The sequence below is a fragment of the Neoarius graeffei genome, chromosome 1 (assembly GCF_027579695.1).
Source record: "Neoarius graeffei isolate fNeoGra1 chromosome 1, fNeoGra1.pri, whole genome shotgun sequence".
NCBI lineage: Eukaryota > Metazoa > Chordata > Actinopteri > Siluriformes > Ariidae > Neoarius > Neoarius graeffei.
The window spans coordinates 30,709,207-30,731,933 of NC_083569.1; the positions used below are offsets into that span (position 1 = coordinate 30,709,207).

Consider the following 22,727-nt stretch of genomic DNA (forward strand, 5'->3'; position numbering starts at 1 on the left):
GGCTCTGTGGCGCAAAGGATAGCGTGTTGAACTTCTAAGGTCATCGGCGAAGCCATTCAAAGGTTGTGGGTTTAAGTCCCACCAGAGTCATTTCCTTTTGCATACACTCTGCAGGGAAGCTTTTTCCAACTGAAATCATCGACCGAGGCGAAATCCTTTGGATATGGCCATTCCCTCTTTTCCATCTGAGATGCAATTCTTTCCTGACCCTAGTCAAACAGAAATATCACCATGTTCCACTTCTTCCTATGAATTTGCCCAAAAGGAAGCTGTACCTGAAATTCCAGTTCCTCACAATACTCATGACATTCACTCCTGCCATAATTTGTGCTTACACCTCCAAAGCCCACACTTGCGTTCTCCATGTGGGAGAAAACCCAGCAGCACCTGATGCAAGACTCTACTGAATGTTGATTTCAGTTGCTCACAGAGAAGGCTCGTTGCATTTAAAGGCTTGCCGATTCAGGTCCTGCCACAGGTCTTTGCTCTCGAGACTCTCTTGAAGGTTTCTTTCAATTGCTGACAAAAATGCACCTCTACAATCAAGAAGTACAGGCAAGCAGTATGCCACCCATAATTGTGGAAGAGCGTGAGATGAAAAGCCATGCCAAGATGATAAAACTGGCCCAATAGGGACTGCCAGTAAACAGGAGCCATGGTATCCCAGCAGTGCCTGAGACAAAAGTCTTCTGTCAGTGCAAGACCAATTCCTTCTGTGCCCATCTTACTTTCTGAGCTGAAAAACGAGCGAAGACGGCATGGTGGCATACTGGATGTTGAATTGCAGGCCTTGTGCTGATGCTTGTGGCTTGAGATCCTCCCAGAGTTCATTGGTTTTGAGGTTTACTGCATGTTCATTTCATCTGTTATGACGAGAAAAGGACTTGTCCCTGGAACAGAACAGGAAACGTGAGGCCAGCCAGGAATTTGAAAGAATCTGAGAGGGAACACCATGAAGGTAGGGCAAAATGGGCTCTGTGGCGCAATGGATAGCGTGTTGGACTTCTAGGGTCATCAGAGAAGCCATTCAAAGGTTGTGGGTTCAAGTCCCACCAGAGTCATTTCCTTTTGCATACACTCTGCAGGGAAGCTTTTTCCAACCGAAATCGTCGACCGAGGCGAAATCCTTTGGATATGGCCATTCCCTCTTTTCCATCTGAGATGCAATTCTTTCCTGACCCCAGTCAAACAGAAATATCACCATGTTCCACTTCTTCCTATGAATTTGCCCAAAAGGAAGCTGTACCTGAAATTCCAGTTCCTCACAAGACTCATGACATTCACTCCTGCCATAATTTGTGCTTACACCTCCAAAGCCCACACTTGCGTTCTCCATGTGGGAGAAAACCCAGCAGCACCTGATGCAAGACTCTACTGAATGTTGATTTCAGTTGCTCACAGAGAAGGCTTGTTGCATTTAAAGGCTTGCCGATTCAGGTCCTGCCACAGGTCTTTGCTCTTGAGACTCTCTTGAAGGTTTCTTTCAATTGCTGACAAAAATGCACCTCTACAATCAAGAAGTACAGGCAAGCAGTATGCCACCCATAATTGTGGAAGAGCGTGAGATGAAAAGCCATGCCAAGATGATAAATCTGGCCCAAAAGGGACTGCCAGTAAATAGGAGCCATGGTATCCCAGCAGTGCCTGAGACAAAAGTCTTCTGTCGGTGCAAGACCGATTCCTTCCGTGAAGATGTTTGACATCTTCAATATCGCTTGCCTTCAGTATGTAAACAAAGCTCGCTTGTCCCCCAGGACAAGGGCAGTAACGGTTGCGAATGTAAGTGTGACATCGGTGCAAGGGGTCTGTTGCAAATTTTGGCAATGTGGCACAAAGTTATTGAAGGGAACTTATTTATAATCTCACCATCTGGTGTGACCCAGATGAGGATGGGTTCTCTTTTGAGTCTGGTTGTTCTCAAGGTTTCTTCCTCATGTCATCTCGTGGAGTTTTTGGTTGTTTCTCAGAGATGAACCCTTAAATGTTGTTCCAAAAAAAAAAAAACTCCTTCAAGATTGTTTCCCAGCAAAACAAGTCCTAGCCACTGATATAAGCAGTTCTTGGTTCTAAACCAGCAAGGATTTGGTGGCACACTGTGACCAGTTTTCCTGGCTGAGAGCTGTTTCTTTGGCTGTGGAAACTTCAAGAACTGGCTCAAGATTAGGCACCAGCTCAGAACCAGCACTCAGTGGAAAAGTGGTGATTTGGTGGACAAGTGGTATTCGAGGATCAGCAAAGGGTCCTCAAGGTTCTGCTTTGGGCTGATTCTACAATAGATAGGTGCCTGTTTAGAGCACTGGTCTTGTAAACCAGGGGTGATGATTTCAATTCTCACTGGGGCCTTTGACCTTCCTTCTGAAGGTAGAGAGTTGTGAGCTGAGATATTGGGACTGAGGAAAAGTGGTGCCTGTATCATTCATTGCTTGTGAGTTCTCACTGTTTCTTCAAAACAGTTCTGCTCAATTCTCTATCAGTGAGCCAGTTGATATAAAAAAAGACTACAGCTAAAACTCTAAAGGATTCTTATCATGCTGCACATATTCGTAAGTTCCTGGTGACACAATTATAATTTTGGACTATGTAGTGCTAGGAAACTTCGGGCAAGAAGACTATGAGATATGCATGGAAAAAGCATGAGGTTGAGAAAATTACATTTTTTTTTAAGAACCAAAAACACTGGTCAGTTTCTCGGATACTCGGATACAGTATCTCGGGATAACAAGGTGAATAAAAAAAGATTATATGAAGGGTCTCTCGCGGCTTCCGTAGGAAAAATGTAAACAAACTGTCAGCATATCTTCAACAAAATACTCCACCACAAGTCTCCTAACCTCCTGAGTCTGAAGGAGCATCTCAGAGCGGGAGAACGTTAATTTTGGCTGCTTTGTGATTTTATCACCACTCTCATCCTCCGCTTGCTTCCTTCATGTTACTGTGGCACCTCTGTAAATGTTTAGTTAAATTCTCATCTCATCTCATTATCTCTAGCAGCTTTATCCTTCTACAGGGTCGCAGGCAAGCTGGAGCCTATCCCAGCTGACTACGGGCGAAAGGCGGGGTACACCCTGGACAAGTCGCCAGGTCATCACAGGGCTGACGCATAGACACAGACAACCATTCACACCTACCGTCAATTTAGAGTCACCAGTTAACCTAACTTGCATGTCTTTGGACTGTGGGGGAAACTGGAGCACCCGGAGGAAACCCACGTGGACAACATGCAAACTCTGCACAGAAAGGCCCTCGCCAGCCATGGGGCTTGAACCCGGACCTTCTTGCTGTGAGGCGACAGCGCTAACCACTACACCACCGTGCCGCCCCCATTTAGTTAAGTTACTGGTGCTATTTCGGGAAGTGGACAGTTCTTTAGGTTTAGCACACAAAGTGCATCTGACTACGATGTTCTTCATATCCTTATTTTTCACAAACTTAAAGTAATGGGCGTATGCCCATCTGGAGAATGTGCTATCCGACATTAGATCAGCTGCAGGTTCACTCATCTCTCGCTCCTGTCTGAGTAACCTAAAGGAAAAGGAAGTGAAACATTTTGCGCGGACGTTTCACCTCTGCTGATCTCGCGTGATTTTGGCGAATTTGTTTGAAGGAAAAAAAACCCACCACTTTATTCCAGGTTAAAAATGCATTGTAACACACATTACTGACATTTGTACTGAGTAAAATATTACCAAATTTTTTCTGTAATGCCTTACATTACCGCGTTACTGCAAAAAGCAATGCATTACAGTAATTCGTTACTTTTGTAACGCGTTACTCCCAACACTGATTATTTGCTGCCTTCCAAATGTATCCATCTCTGACACCAAAGACAGCATTTTGAAACTCATGTCCGAGCATAAAACTATCAAACGTATTGTTGTGCATGTGGGAGCAAATTATGTTTTCAGAGAACAGCTGTTTGTCCAAAATGATTTCAGAAAACTTTTTTCTGATCTCTATAAGATTAGAATACAATCTTTTATCAGTGGCCCACTCCCTGCAAGGGGAAGCTTTGCATTTACTAGACTCTTCAGTCTTAACACCTGGCTTGGAAAAACTTATTTTTTATTTGGTATAAACTTCATAGACAATTTTAACCTTTTCTGGAATCGCAGAGAATTCTTCAAACCAAATAGCACTGAACTCTGATTGGGTAGAAAGGTAAGAAAGGTAACAGAAAGGTAAACACAGCTAGACCCCGCCCCCAACAGCTGGATCCTTTTGAAGAGAGACGTCACCGTGTGTGTGTGTGGTTTCCATGCAAAAGGCTTGATATTTCTAACATTTGACCATGAAACATGTCCAGCTCTACCAGAGCAAAGCCTGCAAAAATAAGCTGAGCTCATTAACATCCCTCTCCCCGGAAATCTTTAGTAAAAGGTGAAAGATTTCCACGTTAGTGAAGAGAAACCTGAGCTGCACTGAACACTGGATCAGGTTAGTGACACTGGATTGGAGGCTGGGAGACTCTCAGCGCTGCCGCTGTGATGCTTGGAGTTGTGGCTGAGGAGCTCATTACAGAAACACCTGGGATCTCCTTTAAAAGGAGGAGCCTTTGGGAAGTGGTGGGGGCTTGGAGCTCATCACCTGCTGTCTTGGTTTGGTTATTTGTTGTGGCTTTGTTTTATATTTGTTTTTTCTTTCATGTTACAGCTCTTCACTACACTATCATCACATGCTTGCACTGTCTAACACTACTGATTAATTGCCTTACTCACACCATACATTCATTTAGTAAATATTTCTATTTTCTTTAAGTAAATGAATTAAGATCTTCAGTCTCTGTCCTTGTCCTCCTTCCTTTGTTGTGATTTGTGAATCAGTCGGAACGCTAAGTCATATCAAAAGGCGCGGTCACGTGACTGCAGCTATGTGAGCTTTGAACCCTGACATTACAAAAGTATAAGTTTAGAAACACAAGCCAAATGTGACCAACATACAAATAAACAACTCAAAACACATTTCAATGAAGTATTACACTTGGATGAGCCAGCAGCAATATTTCTTTAAAAATATTCTGATCACCGGACTGAAAACCGAAATAATTATTGACAACTTTTTCCTGGGGCTCGAGGCAAAAATATTCGCTTGTGCTACATCCTAAGGCAAAGTTTAATTTTATAAAATTGAGAGCATCATTATTAGATCATAGATGCCTCTAAACTTTAAGCTAATACTATTTGTTATCTCTAGAAATTTATTTTCATTGGCGAACGGCTGCTTATATTGTTTCTATGGTAGACTGGGTCTGTATGTGATTATATATGACACTGTAATATAGGAGACCTGACCAGTCTGATGAGTTTGTTGAACATTCCATTCCATAAGCATGAGGTGAGGAATAACACACAACATTTTTACTCCACCTAAGTGCTTTCCATACCACATTTTCCTGCGTTCCTGCGATGCTACTGTTCAGGCTGCCAAATAGAAATAATTTATTCCATTGGATTTGTGATGTTGAAGCTTCTATTCTGAGGGCAGATAAGTTTCTCTTCTTGACCATATTACGCTTCTCCATGTCGTAAAGTCAAGGAGCAAGGCCTCTACACCGATAATATTTAGGATTGTGATATTTAAATGACAATGGTTTTCATCCACTACATTTATCAATGCCCAATCATTCTTACACTGTGACTGGCAAGATACAAACGTTTCATGAATCACACGTGAGACCTGTCATATGGTGAATTCTGCACTTTGATCTGCGCTGGTTTCTACATTAGATTGATAAATGAGGATTATTGTGTCATCCTCATTAGTATAGTGGACAGTATCTCTGCCTGTCATGTGGAAGACTGTGGTTCGATTCCCTGACGGGGAGGCTTTAAAAATTTATTAACTTAAGCAGCAGGGGGATGTAGTGGTTTGCACTGTCGCCTCACAGCAAAAAGGTTCTGGGTTCGAGGCTGGTGGGGGCCTTTCTGTTACCCCTTTTCCACCAAATCAGTTCCAGGGCTTGTTCGGGGCCAGTGCTGGTGCTGGTTCACAACTCGTTCAACTCGCGAGCCAGCTGAGAACCAGTTTGCTTTTCCATAGCTCGCGGTGCTAAGGGAAGCCACATCATTACGTCGCTGTATACGTCAGTTACATCACTGTATACGTCAGTTACGTTGCTACGTTTGCATAAACCTTGGCGTGAATATCGAAGCAAAAACAACACGGAAGAAGCAGCAGCAGCAACAACAACAATAATAATAATGGATGACTTTGCGTTTGTACAGCTGCTGCTTCTCGTCGCTTAAAAATGGCGATCTTTCGCGGTCTTGTTATTGTTGTTGATCTTAACAACTCTGCCCCCCCGCTGACGTAAGCAGTTCTTTCCTCTGGCCCAGCAGAGAGTTGGTGCTAGCCTGGAACCGTTTTTTCTGGCCCCAGAGTCAGTTCTTTGTCAGTGGAAACAGAAAACAGCCCACAGACCCTACTGGAACATCACTCACAACTTTAGTTCCTAACTGCAGTTAGCTTCTGTTTACGATTTGCCTCACAAAAAAAGGACACACATTTTAAATAATGCAGTGTGTCAATCGTAGAGTGGGCTGTGGACTGTACATTCTGGCTACTTTCTCAAGTATTTTTCAAATTTTTACATAAATAGATTTTGACTTAGTTTCTAAGAGCAATGTTTGTTTCCGGACCATATATCCAAAACTATTCATGATACGGATTTGAAACTTGGTATACATATTAAGAAGGTGATGTAGATGTGCCTTTTCATACTAAGAAATTTGAGAAATTTTAATTTTTCATGTTTCCATGGAAACAATTTCAGACTTAGTTTCTCAGGTTAGTCTGAGGGGGAGGTTTTGTTTCCGGAGCAGAACTTGAAAATCATGAGTGGTATGGTCTTGCAAGCAAGTGTCTGATTACCTGAGTAGTTTGCCATGATTATATAGTGGTTAGTACTCTGCGTTGTGGCTGCAGCAACCCTCGTTTGAATCTGGGTCATGGCAAAAAAAAGCTACCTGAACAGGTATAATTTTGGGTTTACTGTCATTAGTCATTTGCACTGTTAGAGTTGATTTGTTTTTATTTATTTGTCTTCCATTCAATACTGACACTTTTGCACAGTTTTTATCTTCATTTATCACAATTCTTGATTTTAGCACTATTAATGCACAGTCACATGTACAAAGCGCATATATAGGTTTTTTTAATTGTTACATTTTTATCTGTATCTGTAAAGTCAGCTTGTTCTTTTTTTTAATTCTATTTTATGTTGCACAGTGTGTCTTTTTCTTTTCATATGTTTGATAACTTGCTGCTGCAACAAAACAAATTCCCAGCTTGGGAGCTATCTATCTATCTATCTTAGTGATTACACAGCCTGATAATTACAATTCATTTTTTTATACCCCCACTCCAAAGAAGTGGGGATATACTGGTTTACCTCTGTCCGTCCGTCTGTCTCTCCGTCCATCCAAAACACCCTTTTTCTCAGCAACCACAAATCATAGCCACTTAGTACCAAACTTCAGCTTGGGGTTCTATACTGTGTATACCGTTTTCAGGTCTGTCCCACATCGACTTCCTGTTTACCAACTGAATGTATTTACGAAACATATAGGGTGGATTCAGAAAATTTTCGAAACACTTTTCTCAGCAACTACAAATCACAACTGCTTGCAGGGGCTTCAAAGTTTGGGAGAATAGCAGGGTACAAATAATTTACAGCAGGGTGCAAAATCGTAAAATGTCTGCCAGTGGCAGACATAATGCACACAAAGCGTGCAGGGGGGTTTCAAAGGGGGGTGCGCCCCCCTTTGGGCACGGAAAATTTTATGAAATGCACTGAGAAATGGTGGCCTCTGGTAACTTTTAACGGTGAAAATAAAGGGTAATCAATACCATTTGGAAACCTGAAATATGAAACCATACCTCAGTCATTTTATCAAATTTCAGAAATATTTGCAAACAAACACATAAAAAGTAGTCCGATTGAAATCCACATATGGATGATATAATAATTTTAAGTCTGATGTGCACTTTGACTAAGCTAAGGTGACAAGTTTCTCCAGATTCTCTAATACTATTGAAGAATATGGTGAAATCTTGAATACAGATGAAGAAATATATATATATATATATATATATATATATATATATATGAGAGAGAGAGAGAGAGAGATGCAAGTACGAATTTTTCATGGGGCGGGATGGTTTGGAACAGGTCATCTAAAATTGGGATAACATTTACCCGGGACAGGTATTTGAGGCGGGTCGTCTAGCTTAAGCTTGATTAGCGTTGTTACGCACGCAGTTTGTTTTTTCGAGCAGCTGTAAAACGCAGAGTCAACTTTACGATCTGCGATTATAATGTCTTAAGCAAGGTTGAGAAACCGTGGACTAAGACGTATTTATTTTTCTATATCAACACAATGACAGAATAAATTTGCGTTCAAAACGTACTTACCTTTCCCTCTAGACCTTTTTAGCCACGCATCCAGCATGGAGCCGCTTGCAACTCTCTTCGTCGCCATTTGTGAGTCACATGATGGTATGAACCATTCACAGTCCATGGAACACTAAGCCAATCAGAGTATGGCTTACATATGGCACAAGAGGCAGTAATGGCTGCACTCATGTCGAGGATGTAAACAAAGTTGACGCGGCAACGGACATACATGACATAGTGGATGTAATTTATATTCACAACTTATTTTGCCGTCAGAAATATTTAATATTAAATTTTGTGACTCGACTGACAATAGCCAGTGGCATAACAAGCCACAGACGGCGATTTGCCGCCGGTGACTGGCTAATTTTGAGACCGCTGTGCTTGATATTTGGTACCGAACTTCAGCTTGGGGTTCTATACTGTGTATGCCGTTTTCAGGTCTGTCGCACATCGACTATCTGTTTACCGACTGAATGTATTTATGAAATATATACGGTGGATTTAGATGCCATTTCAAGAAGCAAAATGCTATTTCAAAATGACAGTTTACCAGGATGCTATTTGAAATACCTGGGGAGAACACTGCTCTTTACTTACTTGTCAGGGTTAATTATTTGTTGAAGTCAACATTCATAATAAGTGTCATATTCCTTCAATTGCTTGTATTCTGATATAAGCGAGAGCGAGGGGATACGTAAGTGAGCAGTAGCTCACAGTTGATATTGTTTTGTAATTCATTTATTCAAATCATCATAAATATGTATCACGATTTATCATTGCAATATATCATTACATGCCAAGTAAATATTATCATAAATAATGTTACACATGCAAACATTCGTATAAAAGCACACCCATTTGATCTATATAGGCCTTTAAAAGCGGGTGACTGGGAATATCGTGTGCTGGATATTGGATATACACGTGTGGAGTGTAACGAGAGAAGAGCAGGGCTCACCGACTCCACAGCCACACTGGGGGCGAGCCTCTCATCGGTCTCCTTCAGCTTGTCAGCAATCAGCTGTCTGTCCTCTGTGGCGATGATGGACTCTACAGGTGTGCCCAAAACCTTCACACCGTACTGCTGCAGCACGCCAATCTGAAACAGCACCACTCCTACCACAGGGTATCGTAGGTTGTAAGTTTAAGTATCCAGAAGTAGAGCTGCAGCTACAATCATTGACACCTTAATGATCTTTTGGCCATTGCAAAAGTAGAAGAGACTTTCAATACGTAAATTGTGCATTAATAGTCACTCAAACTTCCACTGAAAAAAAAATAAGTTGATTCCCGATTACTTAGCGGGTCAGATGATGTGACACCATTCCATAGTTATTGACACCGTTCCACAATTATTGACATCGAGATGAGAATTATTTTTTTAAATGGTACTGTATGTGGAATTAAGTTTGCAAAACAGTTTTTATTTAATTTTTTCAAATAGACTTGTCTCATCTCATCTCAAGCTGCTTTATCCTGTTCTACAGGGTCGCAGGCAAGCTGCTCCAGAAATTTTGCCCCAGAAATTTTGGGCCCCATGAAAGATTAGAATTGTGGGCCCCCCAACTTTGCCCACCCTTGTCACAATTGCACTATTGTCATTATTTGACTTTTGATAGCCCATGGACCTTGAGTTTGTGATGAACACCATACTCAGTAGCCTTACAAATGTTACCCATAAAAGACAGGAAACATCTTATTATAAATTTATTTCAAAGTGACACGGAGTATTTCGTACGTATTTCTTCATATGTTGTAACCTCTATCCCTCTTTTATGTGTGCTGCGCTTTCTCCAGCTCCTCAATTTGAAACCAATGGTTTAGAACGTGTGAACATTCCACACACATAACCATGTCAAACACTTGACTGGTGTCCGTTATTAGCAACACTTTAATCTAGCAAACTGTATATGGAGCTCGGTCATTAAAAACTTCAATCCTAAAGCATTTATGGGTTGTATTGCTTCTTACCTCCTTCTCCAAAGGGGGGTTCAGTGGTTTGGTAGGGCGGAGGTCCCCCTGAGGCTGAATCTGTGCCTATTTAGGGCACCCCATTAGTTATGAAACTGGTTATTAGCACTAGTTATTAGCACCAGCATAACGTAATATTTCATCTTGTTTATCACACAAGTCAGTTCAGTTATTAAAATGGAAAAAATGTCACTGTACAAACTGTAAAAGTGTTCTCTTGATAGGCTAATCCAACCACGTTCATACTGTTCATTTACCATTCACTGATATTTTGAACACGTGAGCGATAGCTACCTTTCTTTGGAAAAAACTGAGTGACCAGTTGCCTGCCTCTCCGGTCCCTCTCAGCTTTCAGCTGCCTTTCTTTACGTTTTTGACAGTCACGCTTCATATTTAGCAATCATAGACTGTACGCAGTCCACTGCTGGCTGGCTGGCTGGCTGCTGCACTGCGACACAGCAGCAAGTAGCGTTGCACTGATCAGCACACAGATTTAACGCATCGCGCTTCTACCAGAACTGGACCATACCATTTCGCAAAAGGGGGAGGGTTAAATGACAATATGTTGAAGAACTCAAGAAATAGACAACCTTGTTCAATTAGCTCATTTTACCAGATGGAATATTGCATTGTTGTTATTTCAAAAGTCTTATTAAAATCATATTATCAGCCCCTTAAAGGGCCCCATGGCAGTGCTGGGCCCCTAGAATTGTTCTAACCTTTCCCCCCCCAGCAGCGCCCATGCATCTGTGAAAACAGCCACTATTTGGATTAAACCCACAACCTTGGCACTGTTTGTAACAATTACCTAATCAACTAACTCCACACTACTTTTCTGCTGATATGCTCCTCTGATGAGCTGTGAAGGTTAGCTTTCAACCTTCTTTGGATTGTGGGGGAAACCAGAGCATCCAGAGGAAACCCACGCAGACACAGGGAGAACATGCACACAGAAAGGCCCTCGCGAACCCGGAACCTTCTTGCTGTGAGGCGACCATGCTAACCACTACGCCACCATGCCATCCAAAAGAGCAGGCACACGACAAGGGTGGGATTCGAACCCACGCATGCAGAGCACAATGGATTAGCAGTCCATCGCCTTAACCTCTCGGCCACCTTACCTGTATGTGTTCATTTATTTTGTATGATGCAATGATCATTGGTGTGTTAGTAACTCTGTCAAAGTCAAAACTCAGACTCATTAAAATATTTTTTGGAACATTATTGCTGTATATTTATTTAATAAGCCTGTTATGAAAACTACATAGAGCAACAGGGGGCAGCCAAGATGGCATCAGTGTAATATGTGATTTGTGGAGCTCCGCAACATGAAGAACAAAACCTAATGTGCTGAATTGCTAAATATGCTTAAGGGCTGATTAGAATGAACCTAATTGATAAACTAAATAGCTACTACAAGGACCTCGCTCAGAAACAATTTTTTAATCCTTGTTTTCTTTCATTTTATTCAGTTATCCAACTATGCCTCAAGCTAACCATTCAGTGAACCTGCTAACTAAAGGAGAAGTGAACATAACACTATACAAACTAAACCGACAGGAGTTGGTAACAGTGGCGGCTCCTGAATTTTTTTTCAGGGGGGGCAATTTTCCCCCGTTATGTCTACACGGACCATAAATGTCCACAGGACTGAAGTAAATTGACCTAGGTAGCAAGTCAACTGTTCTACAGAATGTTCTGTAAATAGATTTTGTACTTCAAACTCCATGACCAGCAAGAATTTTACAGACTGTGCAACTTAAGGACAAACAGGAAAGTGCATTTACTGTAACAAAACATTGTAAATAGTTGGCTAACATAACAATAGCAGTTGAATAAATAGATGAGTGGATCTTTAGATCTTGCAATTACTGGTATTTACCAAGGATATTACCAAAGTGCTAACTCTCAGAGCAAAGTGTGGCAAATATAAAAATGCACATTGAAAACATCAAAAGTGAACGGATTCTGTGACTGTGTGTGTGTGTGTGAGTCACGAAGTCAACCAAACCCAGAAAAACACCACGGTGACTGGAGTCCTCAGTTTCGTCTTTGCCTCGTAGAGCTAACTCGAACACTCCACAAAATTTCACGCATTGGATGAGCTGGTTTAATATGTGCCTGTTCTTGCTCACCTCATCGTTGTGGCGGTGAACTGCTAGCCTGCAGCCCTCATCCGGTTGTGTAGCGATGTTCACTCTCCCAAAAGCCGAACATTTCACGCAGCTGCCCATGTGAATCTTTGATGACTCATGTTTTTTTATTTTCTCCGACAAATGATGCAAGTCCGAAACTCCAGTGACCATCCAAGCAGTGTTGTCCGTGGAGCCACCTCCAGGGTGGAAAAGTAAGCAGGGGGAGCAGAAAACTGCTGAGGCATCCTCACAGCCAGCTCGCCAGGATTTGCGCTGGGACCATGTTGAAGTAAAACCTCGAGTATATGATTCCCCCCCTTGGAACAGTGTTTGGTGCCACTACCAGAAACTCCGAAACCACGACCAGCCAAAAAGTCGAAGACACGTGCCAGTGACGAGGATCATAAAGAGGCTGTGCCCATCTTGCTTTTGCTAAAAATAATGGAAAGAATTGAAAAGATGCAAGAAGACTCTCTCAAATGGCTGCAGTCACTTGAGGCAATGGTTAAAGATAATACAAATTCCATTAAAAGTGTCACCGACGTCCTTGATTCTATGGGGAAACAGGTAGAAGACGTGAAAAATAAAGTCGTCGCCTTACAAAGTAAAGTCCACATCTTAGAAAAAGAGAACAGTGTCCTCAGAAACAATGCAGCAACCTGGATGCCTAAAGAAGATGGAATCTACGAGTGTCTGGCATTCCAGAGCAAGCAAGTGAGAACGTGAAGAATATCATCGTTGACATTTTCAAACACATTTCCCTGGACATCGTGAACCAGCTGGCTTACTCAGTGGACATTGCTCACAGATTAGGTCCCTGCTCTGCAGAGGTGTGCTCCAGCTGTTGCATCATAGTTCAATTCCTGTCATGAGCACACAGGGACATTGGCAGTGGCATTTCCAAAACCCCAGGGCAGTCCTGAGATCACTGAAATATGCACAACTCACAGCAAACCCAAGGAAGTGTGCAATTTGGTGGGTGGAAGTACAGTATCTGGGCTTTCACTTGGGTCATGGGCAGGTGCATCCCTAAATTGATAAGAATGCAGTGATTGTGGCCTGCCCAAGACTCAAGACCAAAAAGGTTCCTGGGGCTGGCTGGCTATTACAGGAGTTTTTTCCTAATTTTTTGGACTTTACCAGCCTGCTGACTGAGCTCACTAAAAAGGGAGCACTAGAGCTCATCTAGTGAACAGAGCAACTGTGCAACGGAGGACGGAGCCATGCAAACGGGCTTTTTCACAGATTGAAATATTGTTTCTCCAAGACCCTCGGTGTAAACATAAATACACAAACCAAACAAGCATTAATTTAAAAAAAAGCACACACATACAATACCACACAAGCAGAAATAGCGCAAACTGTATTAGTGTAAATGGTAACAGTGCAAAATGGCTAAGGATATGGGAGTATCTGCAATATGCAAATCATGATCCATTTACAGGATGAGTACTTTTACTAACTTAGAAATAAAATATTATTAGAAGAACATTACCATCAGAGGGTCTACCATTGGCAATTTATAATAGTCATAATTGACATTAACATTGACTTTAGGCATATTAAAGTTTGGTCTTTAGTCACTGGATTTATCTAGATCTGTTACTATTAATAAGATTTAATTGACACGAAGTGTGGTGAGTCATTCATATATATACACACATTTTATATATGCATACTGTATATATATATGCTAAAGGGCACTTCAGCCCAACACCACCTCATGTTAACTGAACTACATGTCTTTGAACTGTGGGGTTAACCAGAGCTGACACAGGGAGAACACGCAAACTCCACACAGAAAGGCCCCCACCAGCTGCTGGGCTCAAACCCAGAACCTTCTTGCTGTGAGGCGACAGTGCGAACCACTACATTCCCCTGTTAATAAATTGCTAAAGCCTCCCCGTCAGGGAATCTAACCCCGGGCTTCTGCGTGACAGACGGAGATACTGTCCACTATACTAACGAGGATGATGCAATAGCTCACATTTATCAATCGAAAGTGTAGAAATGACAGGGTTCACGTGTGATTCATGAAACGTTTGTATCTTGCTAATCACAGCGTAAGAATGATTGGGCATTGATAAATGTGGTGGGTGAAAACCATTAGATGCATGGACGACCAGACCTACACTCTTCCATGAGTGGGGTCAAAAATGACCCCAATTGGAATTAGGGCATTTTTGAGTGGAAACTGATTTTATGTTGTTCAGAGTTGATTGTTAATGCCATATTTTGATATTTGACATGTTCATTCACCACTTTGTATGTTTGTTTGTGTTTGTTTTGTGTGAATTTGTTTGTTGTTTGTTTATTTTTGTATGTCTGTACATGTACAGTTGAATTTGTGTGTGTGTGTGTGTGCTCATCCGTATAGCGGTATCTCAGAGGATAACATATTCTCCAGTGGAGAGAATGATGAGAGAAACAGTAATGACACAATGACAACAGTATGATGTTGTATGATGTTCTCATGCACTTTATTTACATGCTTACTTATTGTTTTTTCACGGTGTTTCATCTGAAAATGAACTTTCGATGAATAGAACAAAAACATTAACTCTCTTCTGTGAACAGCCATAGCAGTAAACAATTTAAAACTCTTTTTTAAAACTTTCGTATTGGTTCACGCTCTGAACTGCCATCCCATCAATTGCATAGGGTGTGTCTGCATCACACACCCAGAAAATTTTTATTCCGTACTTTGCAGGCTTGCTCTTCATATACTGCAGAAACTTGGTCCTCCCTCTGAAAGGCACAAGCTGCTCATCCACAGTGACGCAATCACAGGGATTGTATCTCTGCCTGCAGTTGACCAGGAACAGGTCCCATATGTAGCGGAAGGCTGCCAAGTGGTCTGCTTCCAGTCGGGTGGCTCTGGTCCTCTTGTCGTCAAACCGCAAGAATCGCCGAATATCTTCAACTCTTCCGATCGACATTGTGGCCTTGTACATTGGATTATGTAGAGGACTACCAAAAAGCTCTCGGATTGCTACGGTAATTATGTACTGTTGATAATTGTAGCTGTCACTCTATATCTACACATGTAGAGATATAATTCAGAACAGGTCGCACCACAGTTGAGTGCCATTTGTCCGCTGATGGAGAGCAGGATGCCATACAGACTCTCAGCTTTGACCACCTCTGTCACAAATTGGGGTGTTATGGCCAAGAAGTAGACTGTGTCTGCCTGCTTGGTTCCCACATTGTTAGTCTGCACCGAGGCACTGGTCAGGTTCATCAGCACCGTCTTCAGGTTCTCCTCCTGCACACAGTGCAACATGGTGGATATTTACTCTGTTCCAGTGCAACAGGTCTAATTAGCAAAAGCTGCATTTCCTCCACAAACTCCATCATGGCAATAAAAGATCATACTAGCATCAAATCTAAAATTCTAATTCTCACTAGTGTGCAAAGTCAGCATAGACAGCGTTTACTGATATGCTCCTCGGATGAGCTCCGAAGGTTAGCTATCACAGATTCCTTTCACTTTGTTTGTCTTTATTTCTTGAATTGCTGACTGACCTCAGTATCTCCAACTCACATTTTTCAACAGGGTTGTCATATTCCCACCATCCACTATGAAATTCTAACTCTCGCTCGAGTGCAAAGTCAGCTGAGACAGCTAGTGGGATCGATGCCCGCATTCTCCAAAACACCCACTGTCCCCATGCTCGCATTTTACAGAGAAAAACTTTCTTGTCATCTTGCAAACCAGCCGAATCATCTGCACTTTCAGCCAAGTCAAGATCAAATTTCTTTCGCCACATTCAAAGCAGCACATCTGTGAAAACAGCCACTATTTGGATTAAACCCACAACCTTGGCAATGTTTGCAACAATGACCAAATCAACTAACTGCACATTACTTTTCTGCTGATATGCTCCTCTGATGAGCTCCGAAGGTGAGGTATTACAGATTCCTTTCAGTTTGCTTGGCTTTATTTCTTGAATTGCCCACTGACCTCAGTATCTCCAACTCACATTTTTCAACAGTCTTGTCATATTCCCACCATCCACTATGAAATTCTAACTCTCACTCGAGTGCAAAGTCAGCTGAGACAGCTTTTACAAACTGAAAATATGATGCTTACCTGCTTGTATTCTTAAAGCTGCTGGTGAAAAGCAAGCTGCTGTCCTGAAAAGGCACTTTTCACCACCTTCCACCCAACTGCTCTCATTGAACAATGAAGCAACAAATGCTTCCTGAGGCATGCCCCAAAAGTGTGAGAAGCATGCCAGGGACTCCATGTGAGGAGATTGGGTTGTTTTAGTGGCAAAACCCTTGAAGCTTACCACCTGGTATTCATGCAAATGGGAGTCAGAATACACTCCCCCAGAACAAAAGTCTGCTTCTGGGCAGTCGCCCACTTGAAAATAAACAAACAACCAATGGAAACTCAGGCATGGTTGCAGAAAGCAATGAGCAGGCCAGGAAGGGCAGGTTGGGGAGCTTGCGGTTGTTAGTTGTTGGACAAACCCTTAGACACAGCAGGGGAATTAGCTCAAGTGGTAGAGCGCTTGCTTTGCATGTAAGAGGTAGTGGGATCAATGCCCACATTCTCCAAAACACCTGCTGCCCCTGTGCTTGCATTTTACAGAGAAAAACTTTCTTGTCATCTTGCAAACCAACCGAATCATCTGCACTTTCAGCCAAGTCAAGATCAAATTTCTTTCGCCACATTCAAAGCAGCACATCTGTGAAAACAGCCACTATTTGGATTAAACCCACAACCTTGGCACTGTTTGCAACAATGGCCAAATCAACTAACTGCACGCTACTTTTCTGCTGATATGCTCCTCTGATGAGCTCCGAAGGTGAGCTATCACAGATTCCTTTCAGTTTGCTTGGCTTTCTTTCTTGAATTGCCCACTGACCTCAGTATCTCCAACTCACATTTTTCAACAGGCTTGTCATATTCCCACCATCCACTATGAAATTCTAACTCTCGCTCGAGTGCAAAGTCAGCTGAGACAGCTTTTACAAACTGAAAATATGATGCTTACCTGCTTGTATTCTTAAAGCTGCTGGTGAAAAGCAAGCTGCTGTCGTGAAAAGGCACTTTTCACCACCTTCCAGCCAACTGCTCTCATTGAACAATGAAGCAACAAATGCTTCCTGAGGCATGCCCCAAAAGTGTGAGAAGCATGCCAGGGACTCCATGTGAGGAGACTGGGTTGTTTTAGTGGCAAAACACTTGACGCTTACCACCTGGTATTCATGCAAATGGGAGTCAGAATACACTCCCCCAGAACAGAAGTCCACTTCTGTGCAGTCGCTCACTTGAAAATAAACAAACAACCAATGGAAACTCAGGCATGGTTCCAGAGAGCAACGAGCAGGCCAGGAACGGCAGGGTGGGGGGGCTTGCAGTTGTTAGTTGGACAAACCCTGAAACAAAGCAGGGGAATTGTCTCAAGTGGCAGAGCACTTGCTTAGCATGTAAGAGGTAGTGGGACTGATGCCCATGTTCTGCAAAATACCACCTGTCACCTTACTTGCATATTACAGAGAAAAACTTTCTTGTCATCTTGCAAACCAGCCGAATCATCTGCACTTTCAGCCAAGTCAAGATCAAATTTCTTTCATCACATTCAAAGCAGCACATCTGTGAAAACAGCCACTATTTGGATTAAACCCACAACCTTGGCACTGTTTGCAACAATGACCAACTCAACTAACTGCACATTACTTTTCTGCTGATATGCTCCTCTGATGAGCTCCGAAGGTGAGCTCTAACAGATTCCTTTCAGTTTGCTTGTCTTTATTTCTTGAATTGCTGACTGACCTCAGTATCTCCAACTCACATTTTTCAACAGGCTTGTCATATTCCCACCATCCACTATGAAATTCTCACTCTCGCTCGAGTGCAAAGTCAGCTGAGACAGCCTTTACAAACTGAAAATATGATGCTTACCTGCTTGTATTTTTAAAGCTGCTGTCCTGAAAAGGCACTTTTCACCACTTTCCACCCAACTGCTCTCATTGAACAATGAAGCAACAAATGCTTCCTGAGGCATGCCCCAAAAGTGTGAGAAGCATGCCATGGACTCCATGTGAGGAGATTGGGTTGTTTTAGTGTCAAAACCCTTGAAGTTTACCACCTGGTATTCATGCAAATGGGAGTCAGAATACACTCCTCCAGAACAAAAGTCCGCTTCTGTGCAGTCACCCATGTGAAAATAAACAAACAACCAATGGAAACTCAGGCATGGTTCCAGAGAGCAACGAGCAGGCCAGGAAGGGCAGTGTTGTGGGGGCTTGTGGTTGTTAGTTGGACAAACCCTGAAACACAGCAGGGGAATTAGCTCAAGTGGTAGAGTGCTTGCTTTGCATGTAAGCGGTAGTGGGACCACTGCTTGCATTCTCCGAAACACCAACTGCTGCCTTGTTTGCATTTTACAGAGAAAAACTTTCTTGTCATTTTGCAAACCATCTGAATCATCTGCACTTTCAGCCAGGTCAAGATCAAATTTCTTTCACCACATTCAAAGCAGCACATCTGTGAAAACAGCCACTGTTTGGATTAAACCCAAATATTTATCAAAGCTCCCCGGGCTCCACGGAGCCCAAATATCTATCATCCAGCTCCCCAGGCTCCCCCCCGCTGATTAAAGCTATCAGTGGGGGGAGCCCAGAGAGCTGGATGTGAGCTCCATGGAGCAACAGGTATCTGCTTTCCTGCAGTCCGAGGGAATTCACCTGGACTGCGATAACATTGAGGCTTACCACCCGCTACCAAGGAGGAACACCAGCGACAAGCAGACCATCATCATGAGGTTTGTCAACAGGAAACATAAGACTGCACTATTAAAGCAAGCGTACAAGCTAAAGGGATCCAGGGTCTACATAAACGAGCATCTGACCAAACAAAATGCAGATATAGCCAGGAATGCACATGCCTTAAAGAAACAGAGGAAAATTCAGAATACTTGGATGACAAACTGCAGGGTGTTTATTAAGCTAAATGGTACACCTGAGGAGGCCAAAGTATTGGTTGTTAAAAATATTGAGGACCTGGAAAAGTATCAGTGACCATCATGAGCGGGACCATAAGCCACACATCTCAGAGTTTTACGGAACAGGATTTACTGGAACTACAATCATTTGTGTACACTGATCACAAATCACAGGATTTGGAATATGATATAGACCGGGACAATAATTTCTTCTCTGCCATTAACAACAACTGCTGTTATTACACTGATGAACAGTTCAATCGGAGCATTAAAGCTGATGGCAAACTCTCAATTATCCACTTCAATAGCAGAAGCATGTATGCAAATTTCAATCTCATCAAGGAATATCTACATCAGTTTTCGCATCTGTTCAGCATCGTAGCAATATCTGAAACTTGAATACATAACGTCAAAGGCACGGACTTTGAGCTGGCGGGCTATGAATTCAACTACATAAATAGACAAGACAAGAGTGGAGGGGGCATGGCCATATTTGTGGATAGGGGCTTGAAATTCAGTGTGATGGAAAGTATATCAACAGTAATTGACAACACACTGAAATGCATAACAGTTGAAATTTTCAGAGAGAAACATAAAAATGTAATTGTTAGTTGTATATATAGAGCTCCAGATTCTAGTACTGAGGTCTTCAATAACTGGATAGAGGAAATGTTTTCAAAAGTGAGTCACAAAACAGTTTTCATATGCGGAGACTTCAATATTGACCTGCTCAATCCAAATAAACACAAAATGACAGACAATTTTATCAACACAATGTACAGTATGGCCTTATTCCCGAAAATTACTCGACCCAGCAGAATCACCTCACACGGAGCCACCCTCATAGACAATATATTCACTCACAGTTTTAATGACAGTTTAGTAAGTGGACTATTGATAAATGATATCGGTGATCATTTACCAGTTTTCTCAGTTTATGAAACAAAATTTGGGAATAATAAACCAGAAAACACAAAACTTTTCAGACAACTTACATCAGAGGAATCAATTAACACTTTTAGAAATGACTTGCTGGCACAAAATTGGGATGAAATATATCGACTAAAAGACATAAATAAAGCATATGAGGAATTCTTGAGGATATTTATATCATTATATAATAAAAATTGTCCAATTGTTCAATAAAGTAAAAAGTCAAACATACAGTATGTCCATGGATTACAAGGGGTTTACAAAATGCCTGTAAAAAGAAAAATACATTGTATAGAGAGTTCATAAAGCAGAAAACTAAACAGGCAGAGGATAGAAATAAAAAATATAAAAATAAATTAACTAATATTATAAGGGCTGCTAAGAAAGAATATTCTAAGAAATTATTAAACGATAACAGAGATAATCTCAAAGTAATTTGGAGCACTTTGAACAGTATTATAAAAAATGGGTCAAGATCTTTAAATTATCCAAGGTACTTTCTTAATAATGACAAAGATGAATATAATATGGATGTGGTAATTAATAGTTTCAACCATTACTTTGTAAACGTAGGACCAAGGTTAGTAGAACAAATCCGGGGTCCAGGAACATCTATTGAAAATCTGAGCAATTTGATAAATAAAAAATATTTTTCAATGTTCCTTAAAGCAGTGGAAGAAAAAAAAAAAGTTGTTTTCATTTACAGAACATATCAGGTATCAAATTTATAATAATAAATAACACGCTTGAGTTTAACCCAAAGGCCGAAAAACAATAACTTACTGTAGTCAATGGTTTTAAATATACCACTTCTACATATTAAAATCCAGAAAGGTAAACACAGCGAGACTCCACCTCCAACAGCTGGATCCTTTTGAAGAGAGACATCGCCTTGTAGAGTGTATGTGGGGATGCTTCCATGCAAAAAGATCAATAGTTCTAACACTTGACAACCAAAAATATTCAGCTCTGCCAGAGCAAAGCCTACAAAAATACGTTCAACTCGTTAACATTTCTCTCCCATACCGCCCACACCCAATTCTACACCTGTGTTGTTGAGCATGGAGAAAACCAGAAAATAGGGAAAAAGTTAGGGCAGGCAAAACAAAGATTTTTTTCTTTCTCTTTTAAAATAAGGTAATCATTCCTAAATCTACTATAATACCACATGAGAGTATAGAATAAAAGGACCAAACTACTATTTTTATTCTCTACTCTAAAAAACCCATTTATCAAATAAGAAAAAATTAACTTTTTCTAGAACAAAGATAGAGGTACTACAACATCAGATTAGTACATGGAGCCAAAAGAGCAAACCCCTATCCCAGCTCCTTGCTCTAAAAAAATCTGCTTGATATAACGCTCTCGTTAAGAGAACAAATCAGATATCAAATTGATTAGAATAAATATTACACTCGAAACTGGTTAAAATGCGGAGAAATGATAAACTACTTCAGTGAATGGCTATAAATATACCACTTCCGCATATTAAAATCCATTAAAGTAAACACAGCTAGACTCCGCCCCCAACAGCTGGATCCTTTTGAAGAGAGACATCGGCTTTTGAGGCGTGTGGGAGATACTTCAATGCAAAAAGATCAATAGTTCTAACATTTGTTGACTAAAAACGTTCAGCTCCGCCAGAGCAAAGCCTACAAAAATATACTGAACTCATTAACATTTCTCTCCATGGAAATCTTTAGTAAAAGGCGAAAGATTTATGCGTCAATGAAGAGAAACCTGAGCTGCACTTAACACTGGATCAGGTTAGTGACACTGGATTGGAGGTGCAGAAAGCTGGGATAGGGTAAGGTGGCCTGGGCCAATCTCTTACACCTCATCTCATTATCTCTAGCCGCTTTATCCTGTTCTACAGGGTCGCAGGCAAGCTGGAGCCTATCCCAGCTGACTGCGGGCGAAAGGCGGGGTACACCCTGGACAAGTCGCCAGGCCATCACAGGGCTGACACATAGACACAGACAACCATTCACACTCACACCTATGGTCAATTTAGAGTAACCAATTAACCTAACCTGCATGTCTTTGGACTGTGGGGGAAACCGGAGCACCCGGAGGAAACCCACGGGGAGAACATGCAAACTCCGCACAGAAAGGCCCTCGCCGGCCATGGGGCTCGAACCCGGACCTTCTTGCTGTGAGGTGACAGCGCTAACCACTACACCACCGTGCCTATACCTTTACAACTTTATTAACCATTGCACACAGGCAGAGAAATGTCTGACCAACAAGCTTTTTTGAAAGAAAGATCGATCGATCGATAGATAGATAAGCAAGCGGGGTGGGGGGTGTTGAATTTTGAAAAGGAACAGTTGA

At 41.7% G+C, this 22,727-nt stretch overlaps 1 protein-coding gene and 6 non-coding genes across 7 annotated transcripts in view; 2 read left to right on the forward strand and 5 right to left on the reverse strand.

Moving 5' to 3' along the window:
• On the forward strand, positions 1–90 carry trnar-ucu (transfer RNA arginine (anticodon UCU)). The gene is given in 2 exon segments: positions 1–37; positions 55–90. It is a non-coding gene; the product is annotated as a tRNA-Arg (tRNA).
• Positions 91–971: 881 nt separating this feature from the next.
• On the forward strand, positions 972–1,061 carry trnar-ucu (transfer RNA arginine (anticodon UCU)). Its single transcript is given in 2 exon segments — positions 972–1,008; positions 1,026–1,061. It is a non-coding gene; the product is annotated as a tRNA-Arg (tRNA).
• A 2,431-nt stretch (positions 1,062–3,492) lies between these two features.
• The window catches only part of LOC132884703 (carbamoyl-phosphate synthase [ammonia], mitochondrial-like), a 31,117-nt gene continuing 11,882 nt past the window's right edge, over positions 3,493–22,727 (reverse strand). The window contains exons 2-4 of the mRNA XM_060918577.1: positions 15,577–15,766; positions 9,354–9,511; positions 3,493–3,522 (exon numbers count right to left, since the gene is read on the reverse strand). Coding sequence (XP_060774560.1) covers positions 3,493–3,522; positions 9,354–9,511; positions 15,577–15,766 — 378 coding nt within the window. The remainder of the gene's footprint in view (positions 3,523–9,353; positions 9,512–15,576; positions 15,767–22,727) is intronic.
• Positions 4,302–4,416, reverse strand: LOC132895940 (U5 spliceosomal RNA). The gene has a single exon (XR_009655883.1). It is a non-coding gene; the product is annotated as a U5 spliceosomal RNA (small nuclear RNA).
• Positions 11,407–11,488, reverse strand: trnas-gcu (transfer RNA serine (anticodon GCU)). Its single transcript has one exon. It is a non-coding gene; the product is annotated as a tRNA-Ser (tRNA).
• Positions 21,647–21,835, reverse strand: LOC132898470 (U2 spliceosomal RNA). Its single transcript, XR_009656527.1, has one exon. It is a non-coding gene; the product is annotated as a U2 spliceosomal RNA (small nuclear RNA).
• LOC132895600 (U5 spliceosomal RNA) lies at positions 22,027–22,141 on the reverse strand. Its single transcript, XR_009655786.1, has one exon. It is a non-coding gene; the product is annotated as a U5 spliceosomal RNA (small nuclear RNA).